Source organism: Chiloscyllium plagiosum, unplaced genomic scaffold (genome assembly GCF_037043375.1).
Source record: "Chiloscyllium plagiosum isolate Xiang-an unplaced genomic scaffold, Cpla_swu_hap1 HiC_scaffold_12, whole genome shotgun sequence".
In the NCBI taxonomy this organism is placed as follows: Eukaryota; Metazoa; Chordata; class Chondrichthyes; order Orectolobiformes; family Hemiscylliidae; genus Chiloscyllium; species Chiloscyllium plagiosum.
Window position 1 is genome coordinate 36,933,103 of NW_028270150.1, and position 15,083 is coordinate 36,948,185.

A 15,083-nucleotide genomic window follows, 5' to 3' on the forward strand; every position below is an offset into this window, starting at 1 on the left:
GCTCTTCTTAGCTCTCTCTTTAGGTTCTTCCTGGCTAACTTGTAACTCTTAAGCTCCCTAACTGAGCCATCACATCTCATCTTTACATAAGCCTCCTTCTTCCTCTTGACAAGAGATTCAACTTCTTTAGCAAATCAAGATTCCTTCACTCGACTACTTCCTCCCTGCCTAACAGGTACATACTTATCAGGGACACGTAGTAGCTGTTCCTTGAATACGCTCCACATTTCAATCGTGCCCATCCCATGCAGTTTCCTTCCCCATCCTATGCATCCTAAATCTTGCCTAATTACATCACAATTGCCTTTTGCCCAGCAAAAGTCTTGCCCTGCGGTATATACCTATCCCTTTCCATCGCTAAAATAAACTTAACTGAATTATGATCACTATCACCGAAGTGCTCAGTTGGTTCCAAACCTAACACCTGTCCTGGTTCACTGCCCTTTACCAAATCCAACGTGACCTCGCCTCTTGATGGCCTATCTACATACTGTGTCAGGAAACCCTCCTGCACACATTGGACAAAATCTAACCCATCTAAGGTACTTGAATGATAGCGTTGCCAGTCATTGGATGTAGGTTTGCTCGCTGAACTGGAAGGTTGGTTTTCAGCTGTTTCGTCACCATACTAGGTAACATTTTCAGTGAGTCTCTGGATGAAACACTGGTGGTGTAGCCACTTTCTCTTTATGTTTGGGTTTCCTTGGATTGGTGATGTCATTTCCTGTGGTGATGTCATTTCCTGAGGTGATATTATTTCCTGTACTTTTTCTAAAGGGGTGGTAAATGGGATCCATGTCAATATGTTTGTTGATAGAGTTTCGGTTGGAATGTCATGCTTCTAGGAATTCTCGTGCGAGTCTCTGTTTGGCTTGTCCTAGGATGGTGATGAAATGTTTGAAAATGAACCTTGCAGCTCAGCGAGCAAACCTACATCCAGAACCTCAAATCTGATCTACAAATCATCTCAAAACTCATTTCCAGTCAATATTAGGAAAGTTAAAGACCCCATAACAAACTAGCCTGTTACTTTCACTCCTATCCAGATTCATCTTTGCAATCTTTTCCTCTACATCTCTGGAACTTTTCGAATGCCTATAGAAAACTCCTAACAGGGTGACTTCTCCTTTCCTGTTTCTAAACATAGAGTTAATGCATCAAGTCTCACATTTCTTTTCAGAAGGTCTGTGATAGAGTGGAAAGAGAAGTGATTCCTTGTATCATCATCCCATTTGTCAAGTTTAAAAAAAGGAATAATAATGAGGCAAATAAGGAAACAAAAAAAAAGAAAAGTATCAATGGCAACAGCAGAAGCATTACCAATAACTGCTGGGGGCAGTGCCTATATCCTGACAATATTTAACTGAAGAAGGGCTCATGCCCGAAATGTCGATTCTCCTGCTCCTTGGATGCTGCCTGACCTGCTGCACTTTTCCAGCAACACATTTTCAGCTCTGATCTCCAGCATCTGCAGTCCTCACTTTCTCCTAATATTTAACTCACTGTCAAGAGTGGAAAACTAAAGCCACAAAGGATGGTCATCTCAATGGACAATCAACTAGGTTTGCCAAGAAAATCCTATTATTAATAGCATCTCTCAAGGTTACTGTTATACAGGTCAGTTAGGCTATGAGTTTGAACATGAAGTCTTCCATGGACAGTCAAGGTGGATAGATATTTCAACTGGATCACACACCCTACAATCTTATCTTCTGCACTCCAATGCAGCATTAGTCATGCAATGGGGTTAGATATTGTTGCCAAATCTCAAGCTTAAATCTTCATCCTACTGTTCTCAATGAAGACATTGGGATTCTTGACATGCCCAAACTGATTTACATGAATCTATGCAGAATGGGCTCTGGTTCATTCATGATTCTAAAGGGATTTGCATTTGCAGTCTCCACCTTAATTTCTTAATTCCACACTCACAGCAGGGAAGCCTGTGTCATTATGGGTCTACAATATTGTCTAGCTATGATGCAAACAAAAATGGACCCCCACTACAAGCACATGATCATAGCTCCACAGATATTAGGTAACAAAAAATGCAACTAAGACTGAATAGACAATAGTGTTACCCCATCAATAAAGAGATTTACAGATGATGTGTGCAAACTTTTGTCATACTGTATGTTAAGCAGAAATTTATACCAATTAGCAAATAAACCTGAAACATAAACTTAATGATATGCAATCATTGAAAATTCAGATCACATGGTTTCTGTGATAATATAGTTGTTACTTTAAATGCTTCAATTCAAAGTTAAATTCCACTTTATCCTTGGTAAAATGTTCACATACTTCAATGCTGCAAACCCACTATTCCTAAACATACATTTCATTTTTAAACAACTCAGCAAACAAAAGAATTAATAACAATTTAGACACATTTTGATGTAGAAACATTCAGCTTATGATCACATTACACAGATTCTCCAAATAACTCATTATGCCAAATATTTGTGGATTATAAAGAGGCTAATAATTTTAATTTGTAACCTACCTAAAACCACTTGCGTACTAACAGTCGGCTTTTTGGGGAATCTTATCCAATTTGTTCCATTTTGTGCTAGAAATATAAAAGGAATTATCCATGAAATATATCACAAAAGCAAATATATTGTTTTAATTACTAATGTACACATTGTCATTATATGATCAATTGCTGGTTCACTTCTATATCCCTGATTTTGGAATCTATATAAACTTGTAACAAAGTAAGTTGTGTTTGAAAGACAATATTGTCTGTGATTTCTCTGGTTTTCAGGAAACAATTATTCCAGAAGCCATAACATTATCAGAGGGTCATATTTTTATCAGGTTTTCTTCAGCTATTTTCTTTCCGCACAGGAAGGTTTTGAACGAGAAATCCAACTCTCTCATATCGTACCTTATAAGGGAGCAACCGGGTCTTCAAATCTGGAGAGGTTGGGTGAAAGGGTACAAAACTTACAGCCACCCTATTAATATTTGATTCAAGCAGTTTGTTTAATACACAAGCAGCTCACCTATCTGAAACAATGTATTTTTAACAGCACTCAATTTCATCACTATTCATCTGGGAACCCAGTGTGTCAGAAGGTTTATCTGTCTTGGATGTCCTCCTAGGTAAGGTCAAACTTGCCTTACCCAATATTTAAACAAGCAGATATGAATTAATCTTGAATACTTGTGTTATTAATAGATATAGAGTCGTCGGGTCATAGAGATCTTCAGCATGGAAACAAATACTTGCTGACCAGATATTCTAAATTAATCTAGTCACGTTTGCCAGCATTTGGCCCATATTCCTCAAAGCCCTTCCTATTTATGTATCCATCCAGATGCCTTTTAAATGTTGCAATTGTACCAGCCTCCAACACTTCCTCTGGCAGATCATTCCTTACATACACCACCCTCTGCGTGAAAACATTGCCCCTTAGGTCTCTTTTAAATCTTTCTCTGCTCACCTTAAACCTATGGCTTCTAGTTCTGGACTCCGCCAACTGAAGCAAAAGACTTTTGTCTATTTATCCTATCCATGCCCCTCGTGATTTTATAAACCTCTATAAGGTCACCCCTCAACCTCCAATGCTCCAGGGAAAACAGCCCCAGCCTATTCAGTCTCTCCCTTTGGCTGAAACCCTCCAACCCTGCCACATCCTTGTAAATATTTTCTGAACCCTTTCAAGTTTCACAACATCTTTCATATAGCAGGGAGACCAGAATTACACACAATATTCCAAAAGTGGTCTAACCAATGTCCTGTACAGCTGCATCATGACCTCCCAAATCATATACTCAATGCTCTGACCAATAAAGGAATGCCTTCTTCAATATCCTATCTACATTAGACTCCACTTTCAAGGAACTATGAACCTGCACTCAAAGGTCTTCGTTCAGCAACACTCCCCAGGACATTTCCATTAAGTGTATATGTCCTGCCCTGATTTGACTTTCCAAAATGCAGCACCTCACATTATCTAAATTAAACTCCATCTGCCACTCCTTGGCGCATTGGCCCATTTGACCAAGATCCTGTTGTAGTCTGAGGTAACCTCCTTTGCTGTCCACTATACCTGCACTTTTGGTGTCATTGAAAACTTACTAACTATACCTCCTCTGTTCACATCCAAATCATTTATATAAATGACAAGAAGCAGTGGACCCAGCACCGATCCTTGTGGCACACTCTGGTCACAGGCCTCCAGTCTGAAAAGCAACCCACCATCACTATCCTCTGTCTTCTACCTTCGAGCCAGTTCTGTATCCAAAAGGCTAGTTCTCCCTGTATTCCATGAGATCTAACCTTGCTAACCAGTCTCCCATGGGGTACTTTGTTGAATGCCTCACTGATATCCATACAGATCACGTCCACCGCTTTGCCCTCATCAATCCTCTTTGTTACTTCTTCAAAAAACTGATTGAAGTTAGTGAAACATGATTTCCCATGCACAAAACAGTGTTGCCTATCCCTAATCGGTCCTTGTCTTTTCAAATACATATAAATCTATCCCCCAAGATTCCCTCTAACAACTTGCCCACCACTGATGTCAGGTTCACCGGTCTATAGTTTCCTGGCTTCTTCTTACCAACCTTCTTAAATAGTGGTACCACGTTAGCCAACCTCCAGTCTTCTGGCACCTCACCTGTGGCTATTGATTATCCAAAAATCTCAGCAAGGGGTCCAGCAATCAATTTCCTAGCTTCCCATAGAGTTCGAGGATAATCAGATCCTGGGGGTTTTTCCACCTTTATGCACCTCCTCCTCTGTAATATGGACATTTTTCAAGGTGTCACATAAAACATAGAATAGTACAGCACACTACAGGCCCTTCGGCCCTTAATGTTGTACCCACCACGGTGGCACAGTGGTTAGCACTGCTGCCTCACAGCGCCAGAGACCCGGGTTCAATTCCCGCCTCAGGCGACTGACTGTGTGGAGTTTGCACGTTCTCCCCGTGTCTGCATGGGTTTCCTCCGGGTGCTCCGGTTTCCTCCCACAGTCCAAAGATGTGCAGGTCAGGTGAATTGGCCGTGCTAAATTGCCCATAGTGTTAGGTAAGGGGTAAATGTAGGGGTATGGGTGGGTTGCGTTTCGGCGGGTCGGTGTGGACTTGTTGAGCCGAAAGGCCTGTTTCCACACTGTAAGTAATCTAATTAAAAAAAAAAGTAAGTAATCTAATTCAAACATTTATCATACTCTAAGATCAGGCTAACCTACATATCCCTTCATTGTACTATCCAAGAGTCGCTTAAATGTCCCTAATGTATCTGACTCTACTACTGGTGATGGCAGTGCATTCCACGTACCCACCACTTTCTGTGTAAAGAATCCACCTCTGAAATCGCCCCTCAACCTTCCTCCAATCACCTTAAAGTGATGCCCCCTTGTGAGAGTTATTTCCACCATGGGAAAGTCTCTGGCTATCCACTCTATGCCTCTCATTATCTTGTCACCTATCAAGTCACCTCTCATCCTTCTTCATTCCAATGAGAAAAGCCCTCACTTCTCCAACTTTCAGCACATCCTCCTTCTTAACATCAACCTGTTCAAGCATATCAGTCTGTTTCACTCTGTCCTCAGAAATGTCAAGGTCTCTCTCATTAGTGAATATTGAAGCAAAGTATTTATTAAGGACTTCCCCTACTTGACTCCAGGCGCAAGATCCCTCCACGATCCCTGATCAGCCCTATCCTCACTATCGCCATATTCGTGTTCCTCACTTAAATGTAGAACGCCTTAGGGTTTTTTTTAATCCTACCTGCTAAAGCTTAGGGTTTTCCATAATCCTACCTGCTAAAGCTTTTTCATGTCCCCTTCTAGCTCTCCTAAGTCCATTCTTCAGTTCCTTCCTTGCTGCCTTGTAACCCTCTAAAGCCCTGTTTGATCTTTGCTTCCTCAACCTAAAGTAAGCTTCCTTTTTCCTCCTGACTGGATGTTCCACATCCCTCATCACCCAAGGTTCCTTCAACCTAACATCCCTTTCTTGCCTCAGTGGGACAAATCTGTCCAGCACTATCAGTAAGTGCTTCCTGAACAACCTCCACATTTCTGTTGTACATTTTCCTGAGAACATCTGTGGCCAATTTAGGTACCCCAGTTCCTGCCTAATAGCATTGTAATTTCCCCCTCTCCCAATTAAATATTTTCCCACACTATCTGGTCCTATTTCTCTCCATGAATATAGTAAAGGTCAGGGTGTTGTGATCACTATCACTGAAATGCTTCCCACTGAGAGATCTGACACCTGACCTGGTTAGTTGCCAAACACCAAATCCAAAATGGCCTCCCCTCTAGTCAGCCTATCTACACATTGAGTCAGGAACCCTTCCCTGGACACAAAAATGCTCCATCCAAACAATTTAAACTAAGGAGATTCCAATCAATATTAGGGAAGCCTAAAGTCACCCATGACAGCAACCCTGTTACTTCTGCACCTTTCCAAAATCTGCCTCCCAATCTGCTCTGTTTCTCTGTTGCTATTGGGGGGGGGTCTGTAGAAAACTCCCAATAAAGTGACTGCTCTTTTGCTGTTTATGACTTCCACCCATACTAACTCTGTAGACAAACCTTCCTCAATGGCCTCCTTTTCTCGGGCTATGATACTATCCCTGATTAGCAATGTCACTCCTCCACCTCTTTACACCCCCCACCCCCCAATTCTTTTTGAAACATCTAAACCCTGGAACATCCAACAACCATTCCTGCCCCTATGATATCCAAGTCTCCATTATTGCCACAATATCATAGTTCCAAGTACTGATCCATGCTCTAAGTTCATCACTCTTACTCCTGGTACATCTCGCATTAAAATAGACACACTTCAACCCATCACACTGACTGCACCTTTGTCCTATCATGTGCCTATCCCTTCTCACAAACTGTCTGCACTCTGTATAAGATGTTCACTACCTACACCATCATCTGATCCATAGCTCCAGTTCCCAACACCCCTGAAGAGCTCTAGCAAACCTCCTGCCTAGGATATTGATGCCCCTTGGGTTCCCACATTCTCCAGAAGATATCCCAATGGTCCACCTCAATTTCTCTAGCCATCCAGCATTCCCTATGCCTACCAGCCTTGCCTTTCACCCTAACATGAACATACTGTCTCTGGACTCAGGTTATCTCATTTTTGAAGGCTTCCCATTTCCCAACCATCATTTCACCTGCGAACATCTACACCCAATCAAGGTTTGCCTAATACTGTCAAATTTGGCCTTCCTGAAATTTACAACTTTAGCTTTTAGATCTAGTCTATGCTATTCTATCACTATTTTAAAACTAATAGAATTATGGTCGCTGGCCTCAAAGTGCTTCTCCACTGACAACTTATTCACCAAGTTGCCCTTATTTCCCAAGCCACGATTTGCACCTTCTCTAAGAGGTACATGTACATTCAGAATCATTTAAATCCTTAACATAAAGGCAGTCCCAGTCTATGTTTGGTAAGTTAAAACCCCCTACTATAACCACCCTATTATTCTTACATATAACTGAGATCTCCTTCCAAATTTGTTCTCAATTTCCCACTGACTTTTAGGGGGTCTATAGCACAATCCAAATAAGGTACATCCCTTTATTATTTCTCAGTTCCACCCAAATAACTTCCCTGACATATTCCCAGGAATATCCTCCCAAGTAATGCAGTAATGTTATCCCTGATCAAAAGTGCCACACACACCTCCTTTCTTTCACTCTACACCTCCTCCCCCCCGCCTCTATTCTTCCTATAGCATTTGTACCCTGCAACATTAAACAGCTAGTCTTGCCCATCCCTGAGCCACATCTCCATAATTGCTATGATATCCGTGTCCCATGTTCCTAACCATGTAATGAGTTCATCTGCCTTCCCTGTTAGTCCTCTTGCATTGAAAGAAATGCAGTTTAACTTATGTCATTCTCTGCCATGCCCCTGCCTGCCTTGACTGTTTGACTTGCTCCTTTTCCCAACTGTACCAGTCTCAGACTGATCTCTTTCCTCACTGAGTCCCACATTCCCAACTTACTATTTTAAATCCTCCAAAGCAGCTCTAGCAAATCTCTCTCCCAGTATATTAGTCCCCTTCCAATTCAGGTGCAATCTGTCCTTCTTATACCGGTCACTTCTACCTCAGAAAAGATTCCAATGAATCCAAAAATGTGAACCCTTCTCCCTTGCACCAGCTCTTCAGCCACACATTCATCTGCTCTATCTTCCTATTCTTACCCTTACTAGCTCATGGCATCTGCAGTAATCCTGATATTACTACTCTTGAGGACTTTCTTTTTGAATTCCTGCTTAACTTCCTATGTTCTCCCTTCAGAATCTCATCCTTTTCCCTTCCTATGTCATTAGTTCCAATGCGTACAACAGCCTCCTGCTCGTCCCTCTCCCCTTTGAGAATATTCTGCACTCTATCAGAGATATCCTTGCTCCTGGCACTAGGGAGGCAACACACCATTCTGATTTCTCGCTGTTGGCCACAGAAACATCTGTCTGTGCCCCTGAGTAGAGAGTTCCCTATCACAATCGTTCGCTTGGAACCTGAATATACTCCTTATCACATTAGAGCCGTTTCAATGCCAGAAACCTGGCTGTTCGTGCTACATTCCCCTGAGAGTCCATTACCCCCCACATTTTCCAAAACAACATACTTGTTTGAGATGGGGATAACCACAGGAGACGCCTTTACTTTCCTCCCTCTCCTACCTTTCCTGGAGTTAACCCATCTGCCTGACTGCATTTGCGGTTTTTCTCCCTTCTTACAACTGCAATCCATCACACCCCCTAGCTCCTGTGAATTCTTCATCGCCTCAAACTGCCATTCCAACCGATCCATGCGATTGACAGGATTCACAATCAAAAACACTTACTGCAGACAGAATCATCAGTAACATGGAAATTCCCCCTAATCTCCCACATCCAACAGGAAGAGCACATCACGTTACTAAAGGCTATCTTTGCACCTTAACAATCTACAGAAAATAGCACAGTCTTACTGCTCTAAAAAACAGTGCTCCAGGCTAACTTATAGAGTCATAGAGATGTACAGCATGGAAACAGACCCTTCGGTCCAACCCGTCCATGCTGACCAGATATCCCAACCCAATCTAGTCCCACCTGCCAGCACCTGGTCCATATCCCTCCAAACCCTTCCTATTCATATACCCATCCAAATGTCTTTAGTACCTTTGTTTTGTATTTTTAAATTTTAATCAAGAGACAGATCACAATAAGACACAACAAAAATAACCCACTCTACTCACTATTTAAAAAATGACAGCAATGTTACACCTAAAAGCCATGCACTTATCTACTCCTGTGCTGTGAGCTCTCCCATGTATGTTCTTCCAAAGTGAGCTGTGAATTTTGCTATTTGTTCATTTTTCTTATCACTTTCTGATGTCCAGAAATACATGAACTCAAACACAAAGGCAGTGGCTGTGCAGATTCACTGCTGTGCCAAACAACAGTGTGGGTTTCTTTCTCTCTCTTACTGACCATGTGGTCACAGCCTTTGTTCTCTTCCGCCTTTTTAAATTGCCATTGTTTTGATCTTTTTCCCCAAAGTCCCAAAACAATGCAGCAGTAAATCAGTAACTACTGCTCCCGGAAGTTGAGAAAATCACCTCCAACACATAAAATACCTCAAAAAAGGAGCAGCTCTTACAGCCACATCTTTTTCCCATCCTTCATCTTGGATTACCCAGAATCCTTGGGATGGGTATAGAGTTGTTTCGATTTGTTCCTGCTTTGCTTGCGTTGGCATGATAGACTCACATTTGTATCCTGCTCTTATATCTTTTATAATAAAGATGGTTAATCATATGGTAGTGTGTCTCCTATGATGTTGATTGGCTGATAGACATGCCAGGCCATTGGATTAACTCTCCTGTTCTTCTTCAAAATAGTGTCATGGTATCTTTATATTTACTTGACCTGGCAGACAGGATCTGTTCACATCCCACATGAAAATGACACATCTAACATTGCAGTCCTCTCAAAACTGCATTGCTGAGATTTTCCAGCAATTCAATTTTATGTTTCACATTTCCCCAATCTGAATCTCATTGTGATTTCCACATTCAAGGTCACTGTGTTTTTGTTTATAATATTTAATATTGGAATTAAATTTTAACTGGAGAAAATAAGTCAAACACAATTAAACTAAATTTGGAGTCTATTACAAGATTGGAGTCATTTTGATTTAAGAGTTAACACTGAACTAGGGATGGGATGACTGCAATCCTTACAAATAAGGATATTTTGGTTTGGCACTCAGAACTATAAGCAATAAATCCAGAAAGATTATGAAACCGGTTTTACTTGATTAGATCAAATAAGAAATTACCAATGAGAAGTAACAAATCTAAATGTCAGTTTCAGAACAACCCAGGGTAAGTTATATGGTCTTGGAGATGTGTAGAGCCCAAGGGGACTCTTGATTTCAATTATATGGATTGATCTTGAAAGAGTTTTTCTTTGCAGTGTGAATCTTAGGTGGATTAATAGCAGTCAGTTTTAATTCTTACTTCCCCAAAGAATTTTACTTGAAAACACATCAATCTAAAAAGTTATTTACTTCTGTAGAGATCAGCCTAAGAATGCCAGTCCCCTTATGAATTTTCATGAGCTGCGTCTATTCTTTTGTTAACTATCTTTTGACTGCAGATGCCTGAATCCCTTAGTTCTGGTTACTTTCTCAATTGTCAAAAAGTTCAAAGAATCAAGAAACACAGTGTGTACCAAATTGATTCGCACTGAGAGTGCAGAATAAGAAATCTCATAATTGACCATGTAGAATGCTGGTCAGGCTTAATGTTAGTGTTATGAGAGACAAAAGCTCATAAGTAACCTAGAAATCATGTAGCATGGATTCTTTATTCTAAAGGCATCGAGTCTTTACAATTGTGAAGCGAAATTAAAGTTTAACTAAGAAAACAGAGAATTGACATGAAATTAAGTCTGTAATTGATATCTCATTGACAAAATCCTTTGCCTGTCTCTCTTTCTCCCCAAGATACCTCATTCTGACAAAGGCTCCCTTTCCTCAAGACAGGGTCCCACTTAACTGTTTGGTGCTTCCCTCACTGTTACCACCTGCTGCTGGAGGCCCCATAACATTGGTTTGAATTTTGAGAGATAGGGGAAGCTAGAAATGCATATCCACAGAGATTTGTGCCAAAGGGTTCAACAGCAGTTTAAATTGAAGCCATTAAAGATAGGATTCGGGCATTCATAGTCAAAAAAATCTGAAACAAAGTTTTACTTCTGAGAACAGTTACAGAGTAGTAGAATTCTCCAGGGGACTGTCATAGTGAAGCTAGCCAATTGGATACAAAATTAGCTTGACAGTATGAGACAGAGGGTGGTGGTAGAAGGCTGTTGTTCAAACTGGAGATCTGTGACCAGCAGTGTGTTCCAAGTATTAGTGCTCGGTCCACTGTTATTCATCATTTATATAAACAAATATAGGAGGCATGGTTAGTAACTTTGTGGATGACAGCAAACTTGATGGTATAGTGGGCAGCAAAGAAGAGTATAGAGGGATCTTGATCAACTGGGCCAATGGACAGAGGAATGGTATTTGGAATTTAATTCAAATAAATGAGGTGTTGCATTTTGGCAAGACAAACCAGAGCAGGACTTAAACAGTTTATGGAAGGGGGCTGTTGTCAAGAGAAAGACCCTGGGATGCAGATACATAGTTCCTTGAAAGTGGCATCACAGGTAGAAAGGGAGTGAAAGCGGCATTTAGGATAGTTGCCTTTATCAGTCAGAGCATTTGAGGACAGGAGTTGTTATGTTATGTTACAACTGTATAAGACAATTCGCAAGGCCACATTTGGAGTATTGCATATAATTAGAGTCATAGAGATGTACAGCACAGAAAGAGACCCTTCAGTCTAACTCATCCATGCTGACCTGAAATCCTAAATTAATCTAGTTCTATTTGCCAGCATTTGGCCTATATCCCTCGAACCCCTTCCCATTCATATACCCATCCAGATGCGTTTTAAATGTTGTAGTAGTACTCGCCTCCATCACTTTCTCTGATAACTCATTCCATACACACACTGTCTATTAGGTCCCTTATAAAATCTTTCCCCTCTCACCAAAAACCTAGGCTTCCTAGATTTAGACTCCCCCTCCCCAGGGAAAAGACCTTGTCCATTCACCCTATCTATACCCCTCATGATTTTATAAACTTCTATAAGGTCTCCCTCAGCCTCTGACACTCCGGGGAAAACAGCCCCAGCCTATTCAACCTCTCCTTATAACTCAAATCCTCCAACCCTGGCAATATCCTGGTAAGTCTTTTCTGAACCCATTTCACAACATCCTTCTTTAGGAGGGAACCAAAAATGAACACAGTACTCCAAATGTGGCCTAATCTCTGATCTGTTGTAAGAAGAATGTTACTAAACTGGAAAGGGTGCAAAAAGATTTACAAGTGATGTTACCAAGGCTGGAAAGTTTGAGTTATAAGCAGAGGCTGGACAGGCTGCAACATTTCCTTTGGAGTGTAGGGGGCCGGGGATGACCTTATAGAGATTTATAAAATCATGAGGGGCATAGAAAGGATGACTAACCTCCCAGGGCAGTGGAATCCAAAACAAGAGGGCGTAGGTTTAAGGTGACGGGAAAGCTTTAGGTTGACTTGGGAGACAATTTATTTTCACACAGAGGGTGGTTGCATATGGAACAAGCTGCCAGAGAAGATGGCAGAGATGGGTACAATTTCAACATTTCAAAGATATTTGGACACGTGACAGGGATAAGAAAAGTTTCGAGGGATATGGCCCAAACACAGGCAAATGGGACTAATTCTGTTTGAGGTAACCTGGTCAGCATGGATGCGTTGGACCAAGGGCCCATTTCTGTGCTTCAGTAACTCGATGACACTTCTCACGGATGGGGAAAACAAGGACTGAATGGTAAAAACAATGACTGCAGATGCTGGAAACCAGATTCTGGATCAGTGGTGCTGGAAGAGCACAGCAATTCAGGCAGCATCCGAAGACAGGCAAAATCGACGTTTCGGGCAAAAGCCCTTCATCAGGAATAAAGGCAGAGAGCCTGAAGCGTGGAGAGATAAGCTAGAGGAGGGTGGGGGTGGGGAGAGAGTGGCATAGAGTACAATAGGTCAGTGGGGAAGGAGATGAAGGTGATAGGTCAGGGAGGAGAGGGTGGAGTGGATAGGTGGAAAAGGAGCTGGGCAGGTCGGACAAGTCCGGACAGGTCAGGGGATCGAGTTGCTGGAGGTTAGAAGCTAGGATGAGGTGGGGGAAGGGGAAATGAGGAAACTGTTGAAATCCACATTGATGCCCTGGGGTTGAAGTGTTCCGAGGCGGAAGATGAGGCTTTCTTCCTCCAGGCGTCTGGTGGTGAGGGAGCGGCGGTGGAGGAGGCCCAGCACCTCCATATCCTCGGCAGAGTGGGAGGGGGAGTTGAAATGTTGAGCCACTGGGCGATTTGGTTGATTGGTGCGGGTGTCTCGGAGATGTTCCCTAAAGCGCTCTGCTAGGAGGCGCCCAGTCTCCCCAATGTAGAGGAGACCGCATCGGGAGCAACGGATACAATAGATGATATTAGTGGATGTGCAGGTAAAACTTTGATGGATGTGGAAAGCTCCTTTGGGGCCTTGGATAGAGGTGAGGGAGGAGGTGTGGGCGCAGGTTTTACAGTTCCTGCGGTGGCAGGGGAAAGTGCCAGGATGGGAGGGTGGGTCGTAGGGGGGCGTGGACCTGACCAGGTAGTCACGGAGGGAACGGTCTTTGCGGAAGGCGGAGAGGGGTGGGGAGGGAAATATATCCCTGGTGGTGGGGTCTGTTTGGAGGTGGCGGAAATGTCGGCGGATGATTTGGTTTATGCGAAGGTTGGTAGGGTGGAAGGTGAGCACCAGGGGCGTTCTGTCCTTGTTGCGGTTGGAGGGGTTGGGTCTGAGGGCGGAGGTGCGGGATGTGGATGAGATCCGTTGGAGGGCATCTTTAACCACGTGGGAAGGGAAATTGCGGTCTCTAAAGAAGGAGGCCATCTGGTGTGTTCTATGGTGGAACCGCTCCTCCTGGGAGCAGATACGGCGGAGGCGGAGGAATTGGGAATACGGGATGGCATTTTTGCAAGAGGTAGGGTGGGAAGAGGTGTAATCCAGGTAGCTGTGGGAGTCGGTGGGTTTGTAGAAGATGTCAGTGTCAAGTCGGTCGTCACTGATGGAGATGGAGAGGTCCAGGAAGGGGAGGGAGGTGTCAGAGATGGTCCAGGTAAATTTAAGGTCAGGGTGGAATGTGTTGGTGAAGTTGATGAATTGCTCAACCTCCTCGCGGGAGCACGAGGTGGCGCCAATGCAGTCATCAATGTAGCGGAGGAAGAGGTGGGGAGTGGTGCCGGTGTAATTACGGAAGATCAACTGCTCTACGTAGCCAACAAAGAGACAGGCATAGCTGGGGCCCATACGTGTGCCCATGGCTACCCCTTTGGTCTGGAGGAAGTGGGAGGATTCAAAGGAGAAATTGTTAAGGGTGAGGACCAGTTCGGCCAAACGAATGAGAGTGTCGGTGGAGGGGTACTGTTGGGAACGTCTGGAGAGGAAAAAACGGAGGGCTTGGAGGCCCTGGTCATGGCGGATGGAGGTGTAGAGGGATTGGATATCCATGGCGAAGATGAGGCGTTGGCGGCCGGGGAAACGGAAGTCTTGGAGGAGGTGGAGGGCGTGGGTGGTGTCTCGAACGTATGTGGGGAGTTCCTGGACTAGGGGGGATAGGACAGTGTCGAGGTAGGTAGAGATGAGTTCAGTGGGGCAGGAGCATGCTGAGACAATGGGTCGGCCAGGGTGGTCAGGCTTGTGGATCTTGGGAAGGAGGTAGAACCGGGCAGTGCGGGGTTCCCGGACTATGAGGTTGGAAGCCATCTCATCCTAGCTTCTAACCTCCAGCAACTCGATCCCCTGACCTGTCCGGACTTGTCCGACCTGCCCAGCTCCTTTTCCACCTATCCACTCCACCCTCTCCTCCCTGACCTATCACCTTCATCTCCTTCCCCACTGACCTATTGTACTCTATGCCACTCTCTCCCCACCCCCACCCTCCTCTAGCTTATCTCTCCACGCTTCAG

At 43.4% G+C, this 15,083-nt stretch overlaps 1 protein-coding gene across 50 annotated transcripts in view; it reads right to left on the reverse strand.

Moving 5' to 3' along the window:
- Window positions 1-15,083, reverse strand: part of abi3bpa (ABI family member 3 binding protein a) — a 350,635-nt gene that overhangs the window by 222,091 nt on the left and 113,461 nt on the right. For all 50 annotated transcript variants that reach the window (XM_087992632.1, XM_087992642.1, XM_087992635.1 and 47 more), the window contains one exon: window positions 2,507-2,572. In XM_087992632.1, coding sequence (XP_087848758.1) covers window positions 2,507-2,572 — 66 coding nt within the window. The remainder of the gene's footprint in view (window positions 1-2,506; window positions 2,573-15,083) is intronic.